Source organism: Rhopalosiphum maidis, chromosome 4 (genome assembly GCF_003676215.2).
Source record: "Rhopalosiphum maidis isolate BTI-1 chromosome 4, ASM367621v3, whole genome shotgun sequence".
NCBI lineage: Eukaryota > Metazoa > Arthropoda > Insecta > Hemiptera > Aphididae > Rhopalosiphum > Rhopalosiphum maidis.
Window position 1 is genome coordinate 18,422,389 of NC_040880.1, and position 18,268 is coordinate 18,440,656.

The window sequence follows — 18,268 nt, forward strand, 5'->3', positions numbered from 1 at the left end:
GATTTAGAATTGTTTGTAGTATCTATCAAATAGTATTATAGGTACCTATGGTACAGTCTGCTAAGATTAATTATACTTTATTTTTCTTGTTATTGTAATTAATAATTAGTAATTTATAATTCTTTAAACTATGATATGTGGAAAAAATATACAAATCGTGTATAATAATCATAATATTGTATTTCTCTATATTGATGTAGGCACATTTTTTGCCTATAAAATATGGTGCTAACTTTGTTCTTAAGAATGACTTGAGAATATCCTCATAGGATAGTACTTGAAATTCATTTTACTTTAATTTCTTGTCCAGAATATGGGACATTAATTATAATACAAATCGCGAACTTATAAATTATAATAATTAATATAGTAATAACTGTGGTATAAACACCAGCGCAGGGCTGACAGCAAAGCGTGAGTGTAGGTACGTATACATATAGAATTTGCACACAGTTTATTTGTTCGAGTACGTAATAATAAATTCATCAAGTGCATAATAATTAACCATATTATACTCGTTATGGTATTATTATATATTGTATAACATGGTATTTATGTTTTTTTTTTTTAAATATAAATATAAGTTGAAAATATTGGAGTTTTTATTGGTATTTTGGAAATCATTCGAATTGTATTATAGTGTTATGATTTTTTTTTTATACAATGCAAATATTTATATATAATTAAATAATTCAACAATAATACTATATTGACTATAAAATTAACCAAACATTTTTTTTTATATTTATATTTTAAAACTATTATTATATATTTATATTACATTTACGTATATGAATTATAAAAATTAAATATTTTAAAAGAAGCTGAAATTTTCTGTATTTTGTCAGAAGCACTCAACTAGGACAACACAAAATATTTATTAAAATTTAAAATTAGATAAATTATTGAAAACTATGCATATATATATATATTAAAAAAAAAATGTGAACTAATGTAATTTGTAATACACGAAGCATTAATGAACACTGAAGCCGAGGCCAAAAAAAGATAGGTACTTTTATTATTGTTTAATATTAAACGTTTTTTCACTTAGATTTTATTTAAATGCATGATATTTTACAATAAGCAATTAAAATAAGCTTATTAAGTATTTATGATTCAATGAATATGAAAATTGAAAATTGAATTTAATATTTTGTAGTTAATGTAAAATGTATAGTTAAATATCACTTTATAATCTTAAAATACATTATTACTATTGTAGTGATATTAATTATATAAAGTGGATGTCTTAGTTTGTCGACTATTATTAATAGTTGTGACGATTATATAATATCATAATATATTATGTAGTTGTTAATGATTATGTTTTAGAAGTGATAATGTGGCTGTCGTTATTGTTTGTGGAACAATGTCTAAGCGTACTTTACAATTAAAACGTAGGTCCAAAAGTGTGTTTTAACATTTTCACCGTTAATCGATCACTTAAAAGTTCAAATGTTTAAATTATGTTTAATTGTAATAATGTCTGTACAATGTTTCCGTAAAATGAATTATTTTCGAGTAAACCTCGCGTTGTTACATTGCCATTTCCACGTTTTGTCGTAGACATTATGCGTGTCTACAAAACTTCATAGCTGGTAGATACAAATCGACCCCGTAACCTATTTTAGGGTGCAGTCTTGAAACAACGGACGACCTTCAAACTAAAACGATAACCACACAATAAGTATTTACGTGGGAAAAGAACTGTTTTAGTACTTGCACGTCAGCACTATCAGACGACCGTCAGTTCCACAATGTCCAGGTGAGACGATAGGAATATAGTATAACTTTTAACTATTTTAGTTTAATTACAATTTTTATTTTTTGATATCAAAGTAAAAATGAGCTAGTACACTACAGGTTTTCTACATCGCTGACATAATTATTTCCCGATTTTAAAGAATCATTAATGCTGTGAGAGACGTATTTAGGGTGGCGGTAAAATTTGAATTTTGGAGAGCATTTTGATATAATACGGTATTTAGATTTATCTTAGCTGGGGCGCAAAATTCTTAAATATGTCTCTGAATTATGTTGTTTTAATGTTTACGCACATTGATAGTATTGTATTTTATTGATTTAGTTTTTAGGCGTACCATACTATTTTAGTACTGATTACTTACTACACAACCATCTGATTGCGTTGTTATAAAAAAAAAAACTTATTATATAGACACGACGTATTCGGTGGTTTGGAAAATATAATTGTAACTCATATTTATATTGATAGAACTCAAAAGTTACGTTGACGTGCTTATTGTATATATATTTTGAGTGTAGGAACCTATAATTTTCTGCAATTCTCGCATAAACGTGCTTTGTTTTTTGTTATTGTTTTTATTTTGTTATTTACACGAGTTTGGTTTTGATGCACTCCACAAATTTACCCACCCATAAAGAAATATTGACATTTACTTCTCAGTTTAGTAAAAGCGCTTTTTAATTGTTTAAATGAAAATAGTGCTATTTGTTACACATCTTTTGTATTAAATTAACCTAAGTTTAATTGCAATGTTTCACCGATCAAAGTATAGTTCTTATTTATCTATTCGTAAACTCCTCTGAAATTTTACCAATTTATAGCCTACATTAAATTAGCAATAAACTAATTATGTACAAAAAGTAAATATTAGGTATGAACGACCATGACAAATTTACCGGAAATCGGAATATATGGGGAACTTGTTCCGCTTCACACACATCACATTGAGGAAAAAGATAGACAGTAATCTATTATTATTATTTTTAAAGTTTATGAAAATTTATAAGTTATCGAACTAGAAAAACAATTCTAAACAATGTTTGATTCCTTTACCTAAAAACGGGATTGCATAAGTGCATTTCGAATAAATTTTTAAATTACTGACATTTCTAAACAATCTTCTTATTAAAAACACAATCAACTGCCTTACATAATATTCAGGCAAAGTGGATTACATATCGGTAAAATTTGTGTGTGTGTTTAAATGGAGATACGATTTTGCTGAGTATTATTAAACCGTAAGTAATCAAAATATGAACCAGTAATGTATAATTTTAAATTGTTAAGCGTTTAAAGGAAACAAGGTATTGCATAGGTATTAAAAAAAGAAAAAGAAAAAAGATACTGAAAATATTGAAGTACATTGAATATATTATTAGTATTCGTGTACTTTATTGTATTAACATGAGTATAAGATGATAGTGAAAACAATTTTACAGAAACAGTTATCTGATATCGTTCGTATACAATACACGACAATAAAATATGATAAAGTAAAGACGTGACATCGTTTATACGTGTTAGAAATATGGGAATGTGTGCCTTCTGGGCTTTTGTCTTTTATTGTAAAAGTCACTCAACCCGATGACATTGATACGCGTATATTTATATATGTACATTGTATTGTCGTGTATGTTTGTTATAATATTATAGTGACTATATTACGAAAATATTAATTTTTTTCTTAGAAATATTTTAACCAAGTTTTATATTTTATACATTTTTTAAATTATATAAAGTATTTACAAATTCTCCTTTATTTTTAGAAATAGTAGTCTTCTTCCGTTTTCTAAATGAAGACGAAAAATTAGTGTAGGCGATAATTTTAGTTTTAAGAGAATATTTTTTATTAAATATTTATAAGAAAATATCCATGTACATACAACGAATGGTTTATTTGATTAATTTATTATTACAATTTATTGTAAACAAACATTAAATACATTATTATGATTAATTTATAAAAATTAATGAAAAGTTGCTTACAATGCAAATATATGTTTATTATTGCATAAATTTGGTAAATATGTATATAAAATATTATTATAATTTATTTGTATGATATATATTGTAAAATAATAAGTACCTTATTAAGTATGGTCCTTCCAAGCGTAAATCCTATCGATGCGATCATATCAATGTTGTTGATTTGGCAACGAGAATAAAATATTCTAACAAATAAAAATGATGAACATAATCCAATATAATATTATAGATTGTTATATCATATAAATATTAAAAATAAAAAATTCACTGAGCAATTTTTTTTTTAATAGATAGGTTGGATATGATTTATTGTTATATTTCATTTGAGTTCAAGGTAAATGCAGCGTGTAATAGTCATTAAGGAGTCATTGCAAAGGGTGAAAAAACTTGAAAGTATATAATAATTTATAACTCTTTTTACAGTTATTCGCAATTGTAATACCGTCCTTTGATACGATTGGGTGGTAATTTTTCTTTGCAAACATTTTCGTACATAAATACGTAACACATCTTTTCATTAACGTTTATTCGCTTTTTAGCGTTCGTGGTAAAGAGTGAGTATCTATAGCTGTTATATTAATTTTTATTTAGAACATATTTTAAAATAACAATTGATAATATTTTTCTACCGACAAACTTTCGATGCACGAGTAGAATTAATAAAATATCATTACAACTTATATAGTATACCACACGTTACTGCTGTCGCCAGTTTTGATTAAATTAGTTTATGAAACTTCGTTCATATTTTATACTGTATTCGGGAAAACTTATCAGTATTTTTGGGATCACAAGTTATTAAAATGTAATATCTTATGAACCAAAATACTCAAGGCCAACACGATTTCTCATAGTAATTTGCGTGTCATTTGCACAATACATTAGTACGTACATACATAATATTATTATACACGCGTTATATACTTCCATATTACATTTTTCCATCCGGAAAATTATATTATTAACATTTTTACTGCTTAGTAGAAGGTAATAGATTATAAATTATAGTATAAATTAAAGTGTAAAGTTGTCGGATAATTATTGTTAAAGTTGGTATATTGGACGACGATTTTAATGTAATATTTATTTTGAATTTTTTGAAAAAAATAATACTTATATAAATATAATTATGTAATGTATACACATAACAAATTCAACCAAACCTAAACTTTTATTCTTTTGAGTTCACAAAAATAACTACGTTTTAAGAATTTAAACAAGTGCTTATCGCATCGATATTGTTTTTTTATTTTTATCTACATTTATTGTCGTTTTAAATAATAACACTATGAAAACATGTATGCTTTTATCTAAATTTCCCATTCAATTTATTCTGGGAAAGTAGGTATTGTAAATATAATTAAAGTAAATATTTAAAACACACGATATTTATGTACCTATGTAATACGTTGCTAGTCAAACATCGTGCGATACACCGCAATAAATTACTCAAACAACGTGAACATTTTGTTTTATTGCTTTTTTATTCAATATTCTTCATTCTTGCAGTCTAATTCGATTGATAAGTTTGGATTATTTTCGCACTACGGGCCTGGTAGCCCATAAAAATTATCTACTTCAAGTAGATAATTCAAGTAGACTACTTGTAATAATGACAATAATTTAAAATAATTTCCCTTATATTTATAAATGACTGTTGGCTTAATCGGAGAACTTTTTTTATGTTGTTAATTTTCTCAAGTGTTTTATTTTATTTGATAAATTAATTTACAACGAAAGTTAAAAGCCTTTTTTTCTTAAACAAGTCGAAGAAATGTAAATAGGAATTCAAAGTTTTGTCGGTTTCCAGAACAAAATCATTCAAGAGTACACTTAGAGTACAAGATACCATAATATTTTCGATAATCAAAATATTCTGATTGTACTCTTCTATTGTATTCTGAAAGAATGACATCGTCATCAAAACCTTATAATGAGTAGCGATTTCAATAACGATATTGCCGTTAGTTTGTGCACTAGCTGTTTGTTGTAAATAACGATATTATTATTGTAGTACTAGTTCTTGTTGAGAGCACAAAACACAGTAAATGCGTCGTCATGAATCCATCACATCGGCAATCGAAATTGCCTTTTGAAGTTTTAAAGTAAAACTAATCAAAACACGACTGCACAGTTATGGAGTTTTACATTACCATTATTAATTCAAGGATAACATTTTTACATTTTTTAAATGTTGTCTAACGACGACCTATAAGTTATAACTATACTATCTATAGATTTTAACAGATGGAAATATGAGGAAATATCTCATCGAAATATTATAATACATAATAAAATAAAAATACAGAATTTTAAAATTAAATTGAAATATTAACTACAGCTAAATGTCAACAAGTTTTAAGTTATACGTAAAAATATGTTTAATACAATGCTAGGATTTAGATGTCGTTTTATTTTGCAAACATTTTTTGGAATGTAAAATATAACAAAATAATTTAGAAATATGTTTGACATTCTGGAGATAAAACGAATACTGTTTTTAAATTGTACTATACGTAAAATATTATATTTTAACGTTATTATTTTATTTTAAAATAATCATATTCTAAGAAATATTAAATAAACGTATTTGATATTTTCTGTACAATTATAATATATTCACTTAATATTAGACGATTAAACCATTTAATTTAATGGGATTTACAAATTATTGAAGCGTAATATTGTAAAATTATTCCATAGAGTTTGTAATTTCGTCACGAAATTTATATGATATTACTGAGGTTATATGTATTAAATTTACGGGAATTTGTTTTTTGTGATTTTAATACTATACCTATCCATATATATTGTATAAACGAACATTTTATGATTTTTCATAGCATAAAATTATAATATTATGGTATATTTAAATTTTTAAGGTCGTAATAAAAGTATAAACTATAAACTTAACTATTTTATGCCATTTAACCCATTATACACATATATAATATAATACTTAGGTATCGGAAGGGTGGCAAGAACAGGAGGCAACTACAACAAGATCGACCGGCGTCCGTGCACCGTCAACAGTCATTGGGCCGTTTGCAGTACTGGTACAACCACAAACCGGTAGTGACTGTCGATCAGTTGCACAAGTATCGGCGGAAGGAGTTTGGGACCGGACCTGACGGGGTTGTCGCGCCGCCACCGCAGCCTCCGATCAGCTTATCGGCCAGCCCGTCATTTGACACCGAATACAGGCAAGCCCAGCAGTATTGTAACCTAACTTTAATTTTTGATTAGGTTACGTTGTCGATGGATTACTTGTTTGTTCTTACCATAGATATTAAAGAGGGGATCACACATATATATATATTTATATAACATGTTAATTAAATATTGATTATTTTACCCGAATAATTTAATATTTTGGTTCATTCCACCGAAGTTGTTATAACTGTACGTATAACACTTATAAGGTATACTTATTTAATAGGGATTTTCCTAGAATTAAGTATTTAATAAGTATAAATTTAAAATTTTAATATTAATTAAAAGTACAATACTATTGAATTTAATATTGTTTTTTTTTCCTGTTAAAAATCATTTAAAGTTTAAACGGGTGGAATAGTGCACCTTGAATTCTGTAAAGTACCACTTGGCTAATTTCCTATATCAAAATATAAGTTCATCCATTAGGCTTCAAAAAATATACATATGAAAAACAATTAATTGTTCGATATTCGATATTTATACAAAAATATTTTTTAGAATTTTTTTTTTATTTTTGATCGTGATAATAATATTGATCGTTACGATAAGAGCAAAATGAAATTTTTTATGTATATGACATCGCAGGTGCCATTTTGAACCACCGTACCGGACGGCTGAGGAAATGAGCGTCAATAGGCGGCACGCAGCAGTGCCCAAAGACGAGCTGCAGGTGGAGGGTGATGCTGAATTCAGCGCTGAGTACGCCGAACGGTACCAAGACGGTCCCAGAGAGCGGAATGTGGCTGCCCGGCAGGGAAGTCACATTGGGCCGTTTGTGTGCGCAGACGACCCCGCACCGGAAGGCGTCGGCGCCCGGTCCGAGCAGCACGACCAGTATGTGCCACATCCGGACGGTCGGCGGGCAGACAACCTGCGACCGGGTACTGGGCTGAAGGTGGACGAGGGGCTTATGGATGGCGAGACCGAGCAAATGGCCAACTATCGCAAGTATCCGGTTACCCCGCATCCGGACGTCACCGAACAAGGTATATGCGTTCAATAATATTAATATATAGGTTAAGTAATACTGTCATCAAGCACAATAGTCAAAAACAAAATATATCATTAATCATATTTATAAATATGCTCATTGTACAGGGTGTACCATAGAGAACTGACAGTCACTTCACATTTCAATTGTATATTATTGCGTATAAGGTGATTTTGAAAGCTAACACTCGTAATGTAGGCCGACTTTTGTTATTCACATCATCGTTGGAAACTATTAATAATATTCGTAGCACAATATTTTTAAATCTATTATTAAATTATCAGTGTATAACTTTGATTTTATAAATCGAATTAATCTATATATAAATTTTTTATTTCTCTGTTTCTATCGGTATATTCCCATAGTGATGGAGGATTTTAAACTCTCTATGATAATTATATTATGAATTATTTAAGGATGGTCAAATTACGATTAATTATGATAAGTGGTTTGCTAATTAATACAAATCGTCCATGTCAACTATCATAATTATTTAAATTGATATATAATTTTGTGATTGTTTTCGAAGGGATAAAGGGAAAATTGTGATGTATATAAATATGAGATAAAAGGTGAAGTGTCCGAAGCATACTGGGACGAAAGTCATAGATTCAGCTATATGGTTGTAGCTTGTTTACGACGCGTACAGTACTTATATATGTTTTTTCCTTTTAGAAATGGGGTTTTTTTCAGACGACCTAAAAACTTTTGCACCTCTCCATGCGTTAAAAATCGAACCCGTCCGCTGTACTGTAATTTATATAGATCAGACTACCTAGAAGTCGTTTTTTGAATGTCCGCATTGTAATTTCCGAGAAGAAGGCAATGAAAATGCATCGAAGAATATTTACAAGCGAGCACCCGTTTCTGATAAAACTTAACCGTATTCCTTTGTATGTTTCACTGAAAATCGTTTCTTTTCCTTTCCGATTTTAAAGACGATTGTCCCCGATAAGGTGTGAGCGTGTTCACGTACCTATACCCGACGTGCGTAAATATAACAAAATATAGTCTTTCGATATTGATACCTGTATACGATCCAAGGATACTTGTGTCGCACACGAAAAATGTTTTATCGTGACATGTGACACTTCCGGAAAATTTCAATAGCAAATTCATATATAACCCATACGCGTAGATAGGTACTCGACCCGTTCGTCCGACGACCACAATAGCAATGGCACTTGATTTTTTAATGGTCTTGCGCGTGACAATAGTATAAAATATCGATCTTCGATCGACCGTTAGGACGTCTTGAATTCCCAACACTACAACAAAAATAATAAGTTCGTTTTCATAATATCAGGAAGCGCGTGCACTCTGTCGAGGAAATCCTCATATATTATTTGTTGTGCATCAACGGTCGTAACTTTTTTCTAACCTTTGAATCTTACCTAACCGGATTCGCTTATGTCCAGTGTGTTTATTGCGGCACTTGTAATCCGTCTAACGACAGTCACGTGCCTGTGTACGCTAGGTATGCAATAACAGTCGTGCACTGACAATATAATAATTGTAATAAAACGTGTTTGTGCCGTGAATTCGACCGATATATTATTATAATAATATACATATTATGATGTATTTTATTGCTCATAAAGATGCTTATTTTGTTCCTTTTCTATCAAAAATAGCAAGTCCGGAGAGGGCCATATCGTTTCGACATCGTATATACGATGTTGTTAAACGCGTGTTTTCGACAGAGTTTCGATAATGTGTTGGCACGCGTAGTATGGGACATGATGAATTCGGGTTATTAGGTTTACGACAAAAACGATAAAATAAAGGGTGTTTGAATATAGGAAAAGGCCGTTCGTGACGGAATTTAACGTATAAATTACATTTTTTTTTTATTATTATTATTGTTTTCGACCCGAGGAATCTTTTAATACCCATTTTCCCGTTTTACCTAATTCTCGCTACTTCCAAACTTCGACCGATTAAACGATTCAGTTGCTATGTGTCTGATACGTCATGTACGTTTCATATGATAATAAATCTCCTATATTTGGCCGCAAAGACCAGAACGAAGAAACCACGCCGAAGAAGTCAAGTAGTCCAACCACAAGACGGCAGCCGTTCGATGAGAGTATGAAGGAAATGATCATGACCCGGGACAGCGGCATGCTGCTTCGGCCCGCGCGGTTTATCGCCGTCGCCGGTGGACAGCCCCGAACCGAGTAAATTCGACGTACATTAATGTCTATAATTTATAGTTGTGTGCAGATGATGTTGTGTGACTGCTTGACTTGACAATAATATGGCTGAACGCTTAAGCTTTGTGTGGGGAAGTTCTACGGTGGGATTGAAATACTCACAAGGTGTTTGTGTGCAAACATTATGACCTCGCACACTCGACGACCCACGTTTTTTTGAACTAGTCCATAGTTTTGAACTAGATGCGATGTGTAAGTTAATAGCTAGACTGCTGCGCTTTATGAAATAAATGTTTTAATTCGTTAAAAGGCTAAATACGCTTTGCTATATTATATAAGCAGACTTGGTTTGTGGTTTCTTATAGCATTTAGTGCATATTAACGCGGAAATAAAAGTTAAGAAAAAATTTAAACTATCAATTAATCAATTATCTATACATAAAGGGTAGTTTATCGAGTATGCACAATACTTATAGCCATACATTTCTCTAATAATGAATATAAATAAACTTTAATTTTTAGAGTTTTCAATTACAATTAAGGATCATAATATTTTCCAATACTTAGATTATAACACCTTTAAGGAGGTACAAAATTATATTTTTTTTCAAATTAAAACCAATTTATTATACCTCCTGTACTAACCTTTTGGTAAATTACAAAGCAAATGATTTTTGTAAAAATGATTATGTATAATATACATTGTATATACATAAAAATTCGAATGAGTATAAATAGTTTTAAATTATTACAATGTCATATAGATAATAATTAATAGCCCTTAAAAATGATAAAATATATGAAAGCACTTATTACATTCAGACGTAAAATAAAATAATATAAACAAAATATATTATGTTAAATTAATATTAATTACTATAATTTTTTTAAATCATCACAGTTCCTACATCTTATAAACTAAATATAAATCTATTATTATGGACCTATTATCCTTAGTACTAATACAAATAACTCAAAAACTTTTAGTTCAAATAATGATTTAGATTTTAAATATATCGAAATATTCAAATATGCTAAAAATATGGTAATACCCATTTGAAAAAAGGGAGTTGGTAACACGGCACTTCTTAAATGTTATAAATAACTTAAGTATAATAACTAAGATCATGAAATATACTTAAAAGTTTCAAAGATCATAAGTTGAATAAATTCATTATTAAATGAAAAAAAAATGGTTGTGAACATATTTGGTGTATCATCATGTATAACAATGTAATGAGAGAAATTTTTCCAAACACCAAATTATTATAACTTATAAAGTTATATACACTTTAAATTTACAGGAGATAAACAATATTTTAAATAATTATTTAATCGTTTGGTTTCATTTATATTTGTGTTTCTGATTATATTATATTATCTTCGTGGAAAAGTATAGTTAATACGTAAATATAATTTGTTTAGAATTATTAAAGCGTCGTAGCTTTTAATATGAGAAATAATTCACTTATAATAATTAATACGATTTACTTTGAATTGTTTTGTAAACGTCATAACTCATAATAGTAATAAACAATAAACAATTTTTGAGAAAATTAATTTTATAAGTTTTAATATTATTCTTTGTATTTGATAGCTTGAATATATTTAGAATTTGAGGGTTTATATTAAAATCATAATAAAATAATACATAGATGATTTAGAAGTAAAAAAAATTCTTGAAATAAATATTCTATAAGTAAGTATTATTAAAAATTCTTTTTCTAATAGTCTTATAAACAACTTAATATTTAATGAAATTCAACATAATGGATTTGTTCAACCAGAAAAATTTTTCTTTCAACCATAACACAAAATGTACGCCGAATCAAATATAAAAATAAGATTTAATGATTTTATATTTTAAAAGTTTTAAAAGTTCGACTTTATTTTGTTCATAACAATAATATATATAAAAAAGTGTATTTTATTAAAATATACCACGAGTTTATTTGTGGTCTATTGTAATAGTAACAGAATAGATCGCTGATTTAAATAACAAAACAATAATATTAAAAATAAATAAATAATATCATATATTCTTATTACAATAGTTTTTTATAACATGACGTTTACTTTGAAACATATCAAATAGTAAATGTTTAAAATATTGAGAAAAGAATATAACTAAATATGTTTTTTCAATTTCATTTTTTCGATACGTATAAAGTCCTAATTGTTTTAAATGGAAAAAATCGTAATGTAACAAGTGTCAATTGCATGAAAAACAATATGATTAAAGAAAAAATTGTAATAATTTATTGTTTTTTTTTTTACATAAATGTAGTATTATAAAATGTTTTAAAAAGTACAGGGAAATAGTATGAATACAAAGTTAAATAATATAAATTCCAAGTAACACTATCATGGAATCTGAATTTTGTTATTGTATCTCATCAGTCATTTGTGTACAATTTTAAATGAAAATAAAAATACTTCGAAAAAGGAGCGGAATTTGAAAAACAGTTTATAGAAATTGGAATATACAAATTTTAAAATTAAATGAGTTCGTTGAATTGTAATACGTGGAAGAAACAACGGAGAATAATATAATAATATTGATGATTATAATAATGAAAGAGCAGCGTTTTCGCTTTGGATAATACACACTGGATAATACTATGATTTAAAATCTTCAAGTATAGTAACTGGGCCTCGATGTTACCACTGCGCATGCGCAAAACATTAAGTGTTTGTGGTAATATATAACCACAATTATATTACCACTACTTTAGATAATATACTCTTCGTCAAGCGCTATCTATTTCATTTCTGACGTACGTGCAAAAAATACATCGTGACAGAATGGGTAGAATAGGTCTGCTTCAACCGCAGACAACGCGTGATGTACGCTATAGCTTTATCCAGTGTTTGTTATATAAAGTCTTAGCTATACGAAAAAAAATTGTTATTATATGATAATGCTATGATATTATGTTATGCATGCACGAAACTATAATAGAGGTATACTAGTTATTTATTGTGTTTGGATGTGTGTACGCTGAAAAATATACTTTCGAAAAACGCCTCATACACTAGTTAACGTTTGTACGCACGGGTCATGTTAGCTATATTAATTATTAAATATTATTAAAGTTACTGCAATCAGCGATTTCAAGTTACATATAAGTACCGAAAGAAAACTCAAAAAGAAGAGGGTTATCACTTAAAAATATTTTAGACCACTTGAATTATATACATCTTTTGTATCAGTGCAAATAACAAATTAAAGAAGTATGCATCAATTTTATTGCACCATAAAAGAATGTATGTAAATAGCTTTTCTAGATTAAATTTCAAGTAACGTAAAAATATATACAAAATAACCATAAAGATGGTTTTAAATTCCATAGAAAAAATGTCTAATTTAAATAATATTAATTGATAAATAGATAAAAATGAAGGTTAGGTAAATAAAAAATTCAGTGATTTTTTTTATAAGCTTTACGATGTAAAGCTAAACGTATGGAACCTTTGTGCATCGATCTTCAGATGCGATCAAATTTCATTGAAATTATAATCCTCTCGGGTGGAATCTGTTTTTTTTTAAATCGAATAAATCATAGATAAATCATTTGTTTTCAACTTTAAATTTTTAAAATACCATTTTTGTCTTTCTCTGATAGTCTGTTAAAATAGCGAAATATTTACTTTACATTATTTTATTAAATAAATGTAGTCAGCCGTCAATTTGAACAGTAATTTTGTGTATATTATTTCCGGTTTTTTAAGTTGTAGCATATTGGCATTGATTTTATATTATAGTATATAGTATTACTATGTATAAACTAGGTTATGTTTTTACCTAAATTCATTTTGTGTATTAAAATTGCATATAAAGCGCCGTCGTATAAAATTACGTAGCTTTTAATGTTATAAATGTATAATATTATTTATGTGTCGTTTACTTTTAAGCTAGATTATTTGCTCAAGCTAATCTTTTTATTTCAATTTGTTTGCGACGAAGAGAAAAAGTCGATACGTGCTTTGTCTCAGGCCATCTCACATCGAACGCGATGGCAGCTTTGTAATTACTTTATCGGTGATAAACTCCATCCCGTTTTCTGAATGCGAAATATTCGTGTTAAGCGTTAGGTTGAAATTGATTAAGTGTAACAAACTGTCAAGTACTCCCAACTCTTACCAAAAGCAATATACGTATGACGAAAATAACTTTGACAACGTCCAACACGAGTTTTAGCGTTTGACACGTCATACACCGGTAAAATATGTATTTTATTCACTAAGGCATTAATATCCTTTACATATTACCACCTGCTACTGACTAATATTGGTGACCCGAAATTTGGAACGGAATGTACAGCGTTTGAATACGGTTGGAGTATACACCGAGGTACACATTAATAATTAACAATTGTCGACTGAATTTCTCTTTTTTTATTTGAACCGAAAAATCATGCAATATTCTCGTTACGGAATCAGAATCAACAAATCTGTACATACGTATAATATGTAGACTGTTATATATATATATATATTATATTGTTATAAATGTACGATATAGTGTACATAAATAAAACGGCATACATGGCCTGTGATAATAAGCTTGGACGCGGTTTTATAACCACAAAGAAATGATATTTTAAAATGTGTACCTAACCTGCAGAAATTGTACTTATTTCGAATTCAATTCGCGTTTCATTGACCAATTCCATTCGTTTGACCATTGACCAAAAAAAAAAAAATTCTTTTATTATATAATGCCAATTATAATTTATTGTTTACGTGTTCGTTTTACATTCGGGTAATGTGCTATTACATTGACAATATACCGTTTCGTTTATAAAAATACTGTATTGTTATTACTTATTGCTATTAAAAAAAAAAAAATGCCTGTTTGAACGAAAATAAATTGAATAAATATATGATTATAATAATAATTATTGATGTTGTTTGACCTAATCTTGGAGATTTGTTTTTCAGACGTCCCAGACGCATTGTAAAAAGACCGGAGTTTCGTCTGGAAGTAGTGGACTGCACAACTAGTGGCGATGCAAAGAAGGTCGATCGGACGGACGCGTTCGTGGTGCTGCTGGATAACGACGATTTGCCACTGCCGTCAGGAAATTTCGTCAATGGCGGAAATAGGTGGGTGAAGAGGAGACAACGTAAAATGGGCACTGTGCGGTTTTTCGATAACAGACTAGCTCGTTTTCCGGACACTGACACTGGAAAAACTATACAGTAGTCGCGACGACCATAATTTACAACACCTATTTAAACTTAAACCTTTGTCCGCGTCCGTTCACCCGAGAGATCCACGTGCACGTCCATTGAATAATATATTTTTGCAAATACCTATAGACGCAGCTCATTATTAAAATGTCCAATTGTATTATTACGTTAATCGTATAATGTTGTAATGATGTACAACAATGCACCGATGTCGAATCGCACACGAAATCATTTACTGTCATTCCAGGTTTATGTAATATAGCTAACAGACTTACAGGCGTTAGTACACTTTGATTTTATATCGATTTCTCCAGTATTTTGTTTTTTAAATAAAAGTCTGCCAAAAACCATTTTATTGCTTATTTTATTTCAATTTTTATATCGAAAATTAAATAAAATAAAGTTATGTTATTATGATTTAAAAAATAATAGTATAAACTAATTATTTTTCAAAATCAATAAACAACCAATGTTAATCAGAATTCTAATAATATGTTTTAATCGTGATGAACGATAAAAATAGGTGATTGTAAATTTACTGTGCGTAATGATTAATGACCAATGTAATATAAATAACAAAAAAAAAAAAAAAATGTTTACACACCATTATTTATTACGTGTTTCACTAGACATATTATGATGGCAGGTGCACAAAACTACTAGCTACTAAAATTAATAAATAGTATTTGTTTTTCCATTTTATTCCCAACTATATATATATATATATAAACATAATATAACAAGTGTAGTATTAACAAGCAATTTACTAACAATTTATGTGTGTCTAAACATTCATACATACGTTAAAATTTTATAAAAAAAGGAGTCATAAGACCAAAAATGTTTTTACTTTGAACAGATTTATCTTAAATTAAGTTTGAATTTAATATATTTAATTTAATTAATTCAAACATAAAAATACAAATTGATGAAAAAATATTTGTTATCATTAATACAGAAGGTATACAAATTAAAAAAAAAAATATGACTGATTTTTTTGTTCCTAAATAATTATATGTTTGCTTTCCCAATAACTAACGGCTGTTGATATATTTTTTAAATGAAAATTTAACCAATTTGATAAGTTAACATTTTTTAGTCAATAATAGCTTTTTGTGTAAACTAATTTTCAATACAATTTAATTTATAAATTAACATATACGTACGTATACTTGAAAAACTAGAAACAAATAATAAAATAATATTAGTTATGTTATTTTTTTCAAAAACATTATTTTGACGTTTCATGACCTCTTTTGCGTCAGATAAGATGTGTAATGTGTAAGGTATTTATAGATGTTTTAGCGAATGTTGTATTTAACTAAAATGATTAAATTTAGTTTTACTAAGTAATATATCATATTATACATTGATGACAAATTCTGTTTCTGTTAAATTCATTCTGTTTTATTTTTATAGAATATTTTTAATTTGCTATATGCAATAATATACATCTGTTTTAACTAAAAAAATTTTGTTTTATGCAGATTTTTTGCTTTATCCATCAAAAAAAAAAAAAAAATGGTAAAACAGAGGTAAAATAGTGGCAGTATTATAGCGGTCGTATAAAAGTATGAGAATGCATAATATAAATGACGCCAGAAAAAGGTTCACGTATATTGCTGCATATATTATTATACTTGCATTGTGTGTATGAAATATATATGCACGATGCAATAACGTATTATACGACATATTGTATAGATGTAAAATTATTATAACTCACATGTGGATTGTGAGTGGTTGCGATCGTTATTGTATCATTTAATCAATCATTATAAAAAAAACATATAATTTATACAAAATTCGATTTTAAACATAATATACATAGTTGTACGTTTCTGCACGTCAGTTAACTGTGTAGGTCGCGGAAGATTTTTATTGTAAGTAATTGCTAACATTTCTTAACATAGGAGTGTGACACGAGGATGATTCACCTTATACCTTATTATAAAAACTCTCAGACACTGTTTGATATGAATGTTATGATGTACCATTTACCTACCAGTAAAGAAAAACCAGCAAAACAACAAAACCTGTATACATGCATAGTTATGTATCAAATAAATTGTTTATTAACTTTTTTTTTTTTAATTTTTGATGAAATTAAATAGTTTATATATTTTTTTGATATAAATATATTGACCGATTAGTATAAAATATAGTGATAGTATATTACTATCTATCATCTATTATAACACATTTGTTCCATTAAATAGTAAGTCAGAATATATAGAATTAAATAATTTGTATTTATAATAATATTAAAATATTAGCATTGTATAGGCCACACAGTTAAAATATACAGTACCTATTACTTGAGAATGAGTGTTAAGTCTCGGTAATTTTAAAAGAACATCACATTGAAATTTTTAACTGAAACTGAAGTGTGTCGTTGCATATCATTGGGAAATAGATAAAAATTTTGTACTTCTCACTGCTAATTGAAGAGACGAAGATATTTTTCTAAATGTTGATCTACAAGAATTTGTTAGTTATTAAATTTGATTATTTTCGTTTGTGATGATATTCTGTTATAATACATATCAGTTTTAATCCATTTTTAATTGATAATTATTGTATTATAGGTATTAACCAATAAATAATTGTAAGCTTAAAATAGGTTATGTATACCGCAAGGATTGATTTTTGTTGAGCGCATAGGGACGTGGATTGGTTTATAAATTATAATATATTAATATCACGGCCACTGTTCAATTTTGTATACATAATATAATAATATTTTATTCGGTAAAAAAAAAGTCTGTGAGAGTTTGCTATGCCTGTAAAATTGTCATTACGAAGGCGTAGCTCCTGTAGTATATGTAGTATATTAGCACTAGCAACATCTGCAACATTGCAGCAGTAACGCCGTTTCCCGATTGGCGCAACTAAAAATTAAATATAGCAGTTAATAAAATAAAATACATTTTTTTTTAATATGGGTGCTCGATT

General features: G+C 28.2%; 1 protein-coding gene across 1 annotated transcript; it reads left to right on the top strand.

Moving 5' to 3' along the window:
* Window positions 1-1,734: 1,734 nt before the first annotated feature.
* Window positions 1,735-15,663, top strand: LOC113549096. The gene is made up of 5 exons (XM_026950252.1): window positions 1,735-1,768; window positions 6,718-6,957; window positions 7,556-7,956; window positions 9,982-10,141; window positions 15,062-15,663. The coding sequence occupies exons 1-5, from the start codon at window positions 1,761-1,763 to the stop codon at window positions 15,324-15,326; spliced, it is 1,074 nt and encodes a 357-aa protein (XP_026806053.1). The 5' UTR covers window positions 1,735-1,760; the 3' UTR covers window positions 15,327-15,663.
* Window positions 15,664-18,268: the final 2,605 nt, after the last annotated feature.

What these genes read in the sequence shown, in the direction of transcription:
- LOC113549096 (XM_026950252.1), top strand. An exon ending in TCATTTGACACCGAATACAG is followed by an intron (nt 6,958 to 7,555) that starts GCAAGCCCAGCA and finishes ATGACATCGCAG; the next exon opens with GTGCCATTTTGAACCACCGT. An exon ending in GGTGGACAGCCCCGAACCGA is followed by an intron (nt 10,142 to 15,061) that starts GTAAATTCGACG and finishes TTTGTTTTTCAG; the next exon opens with ACGTCCCAGACGCATTGTAA.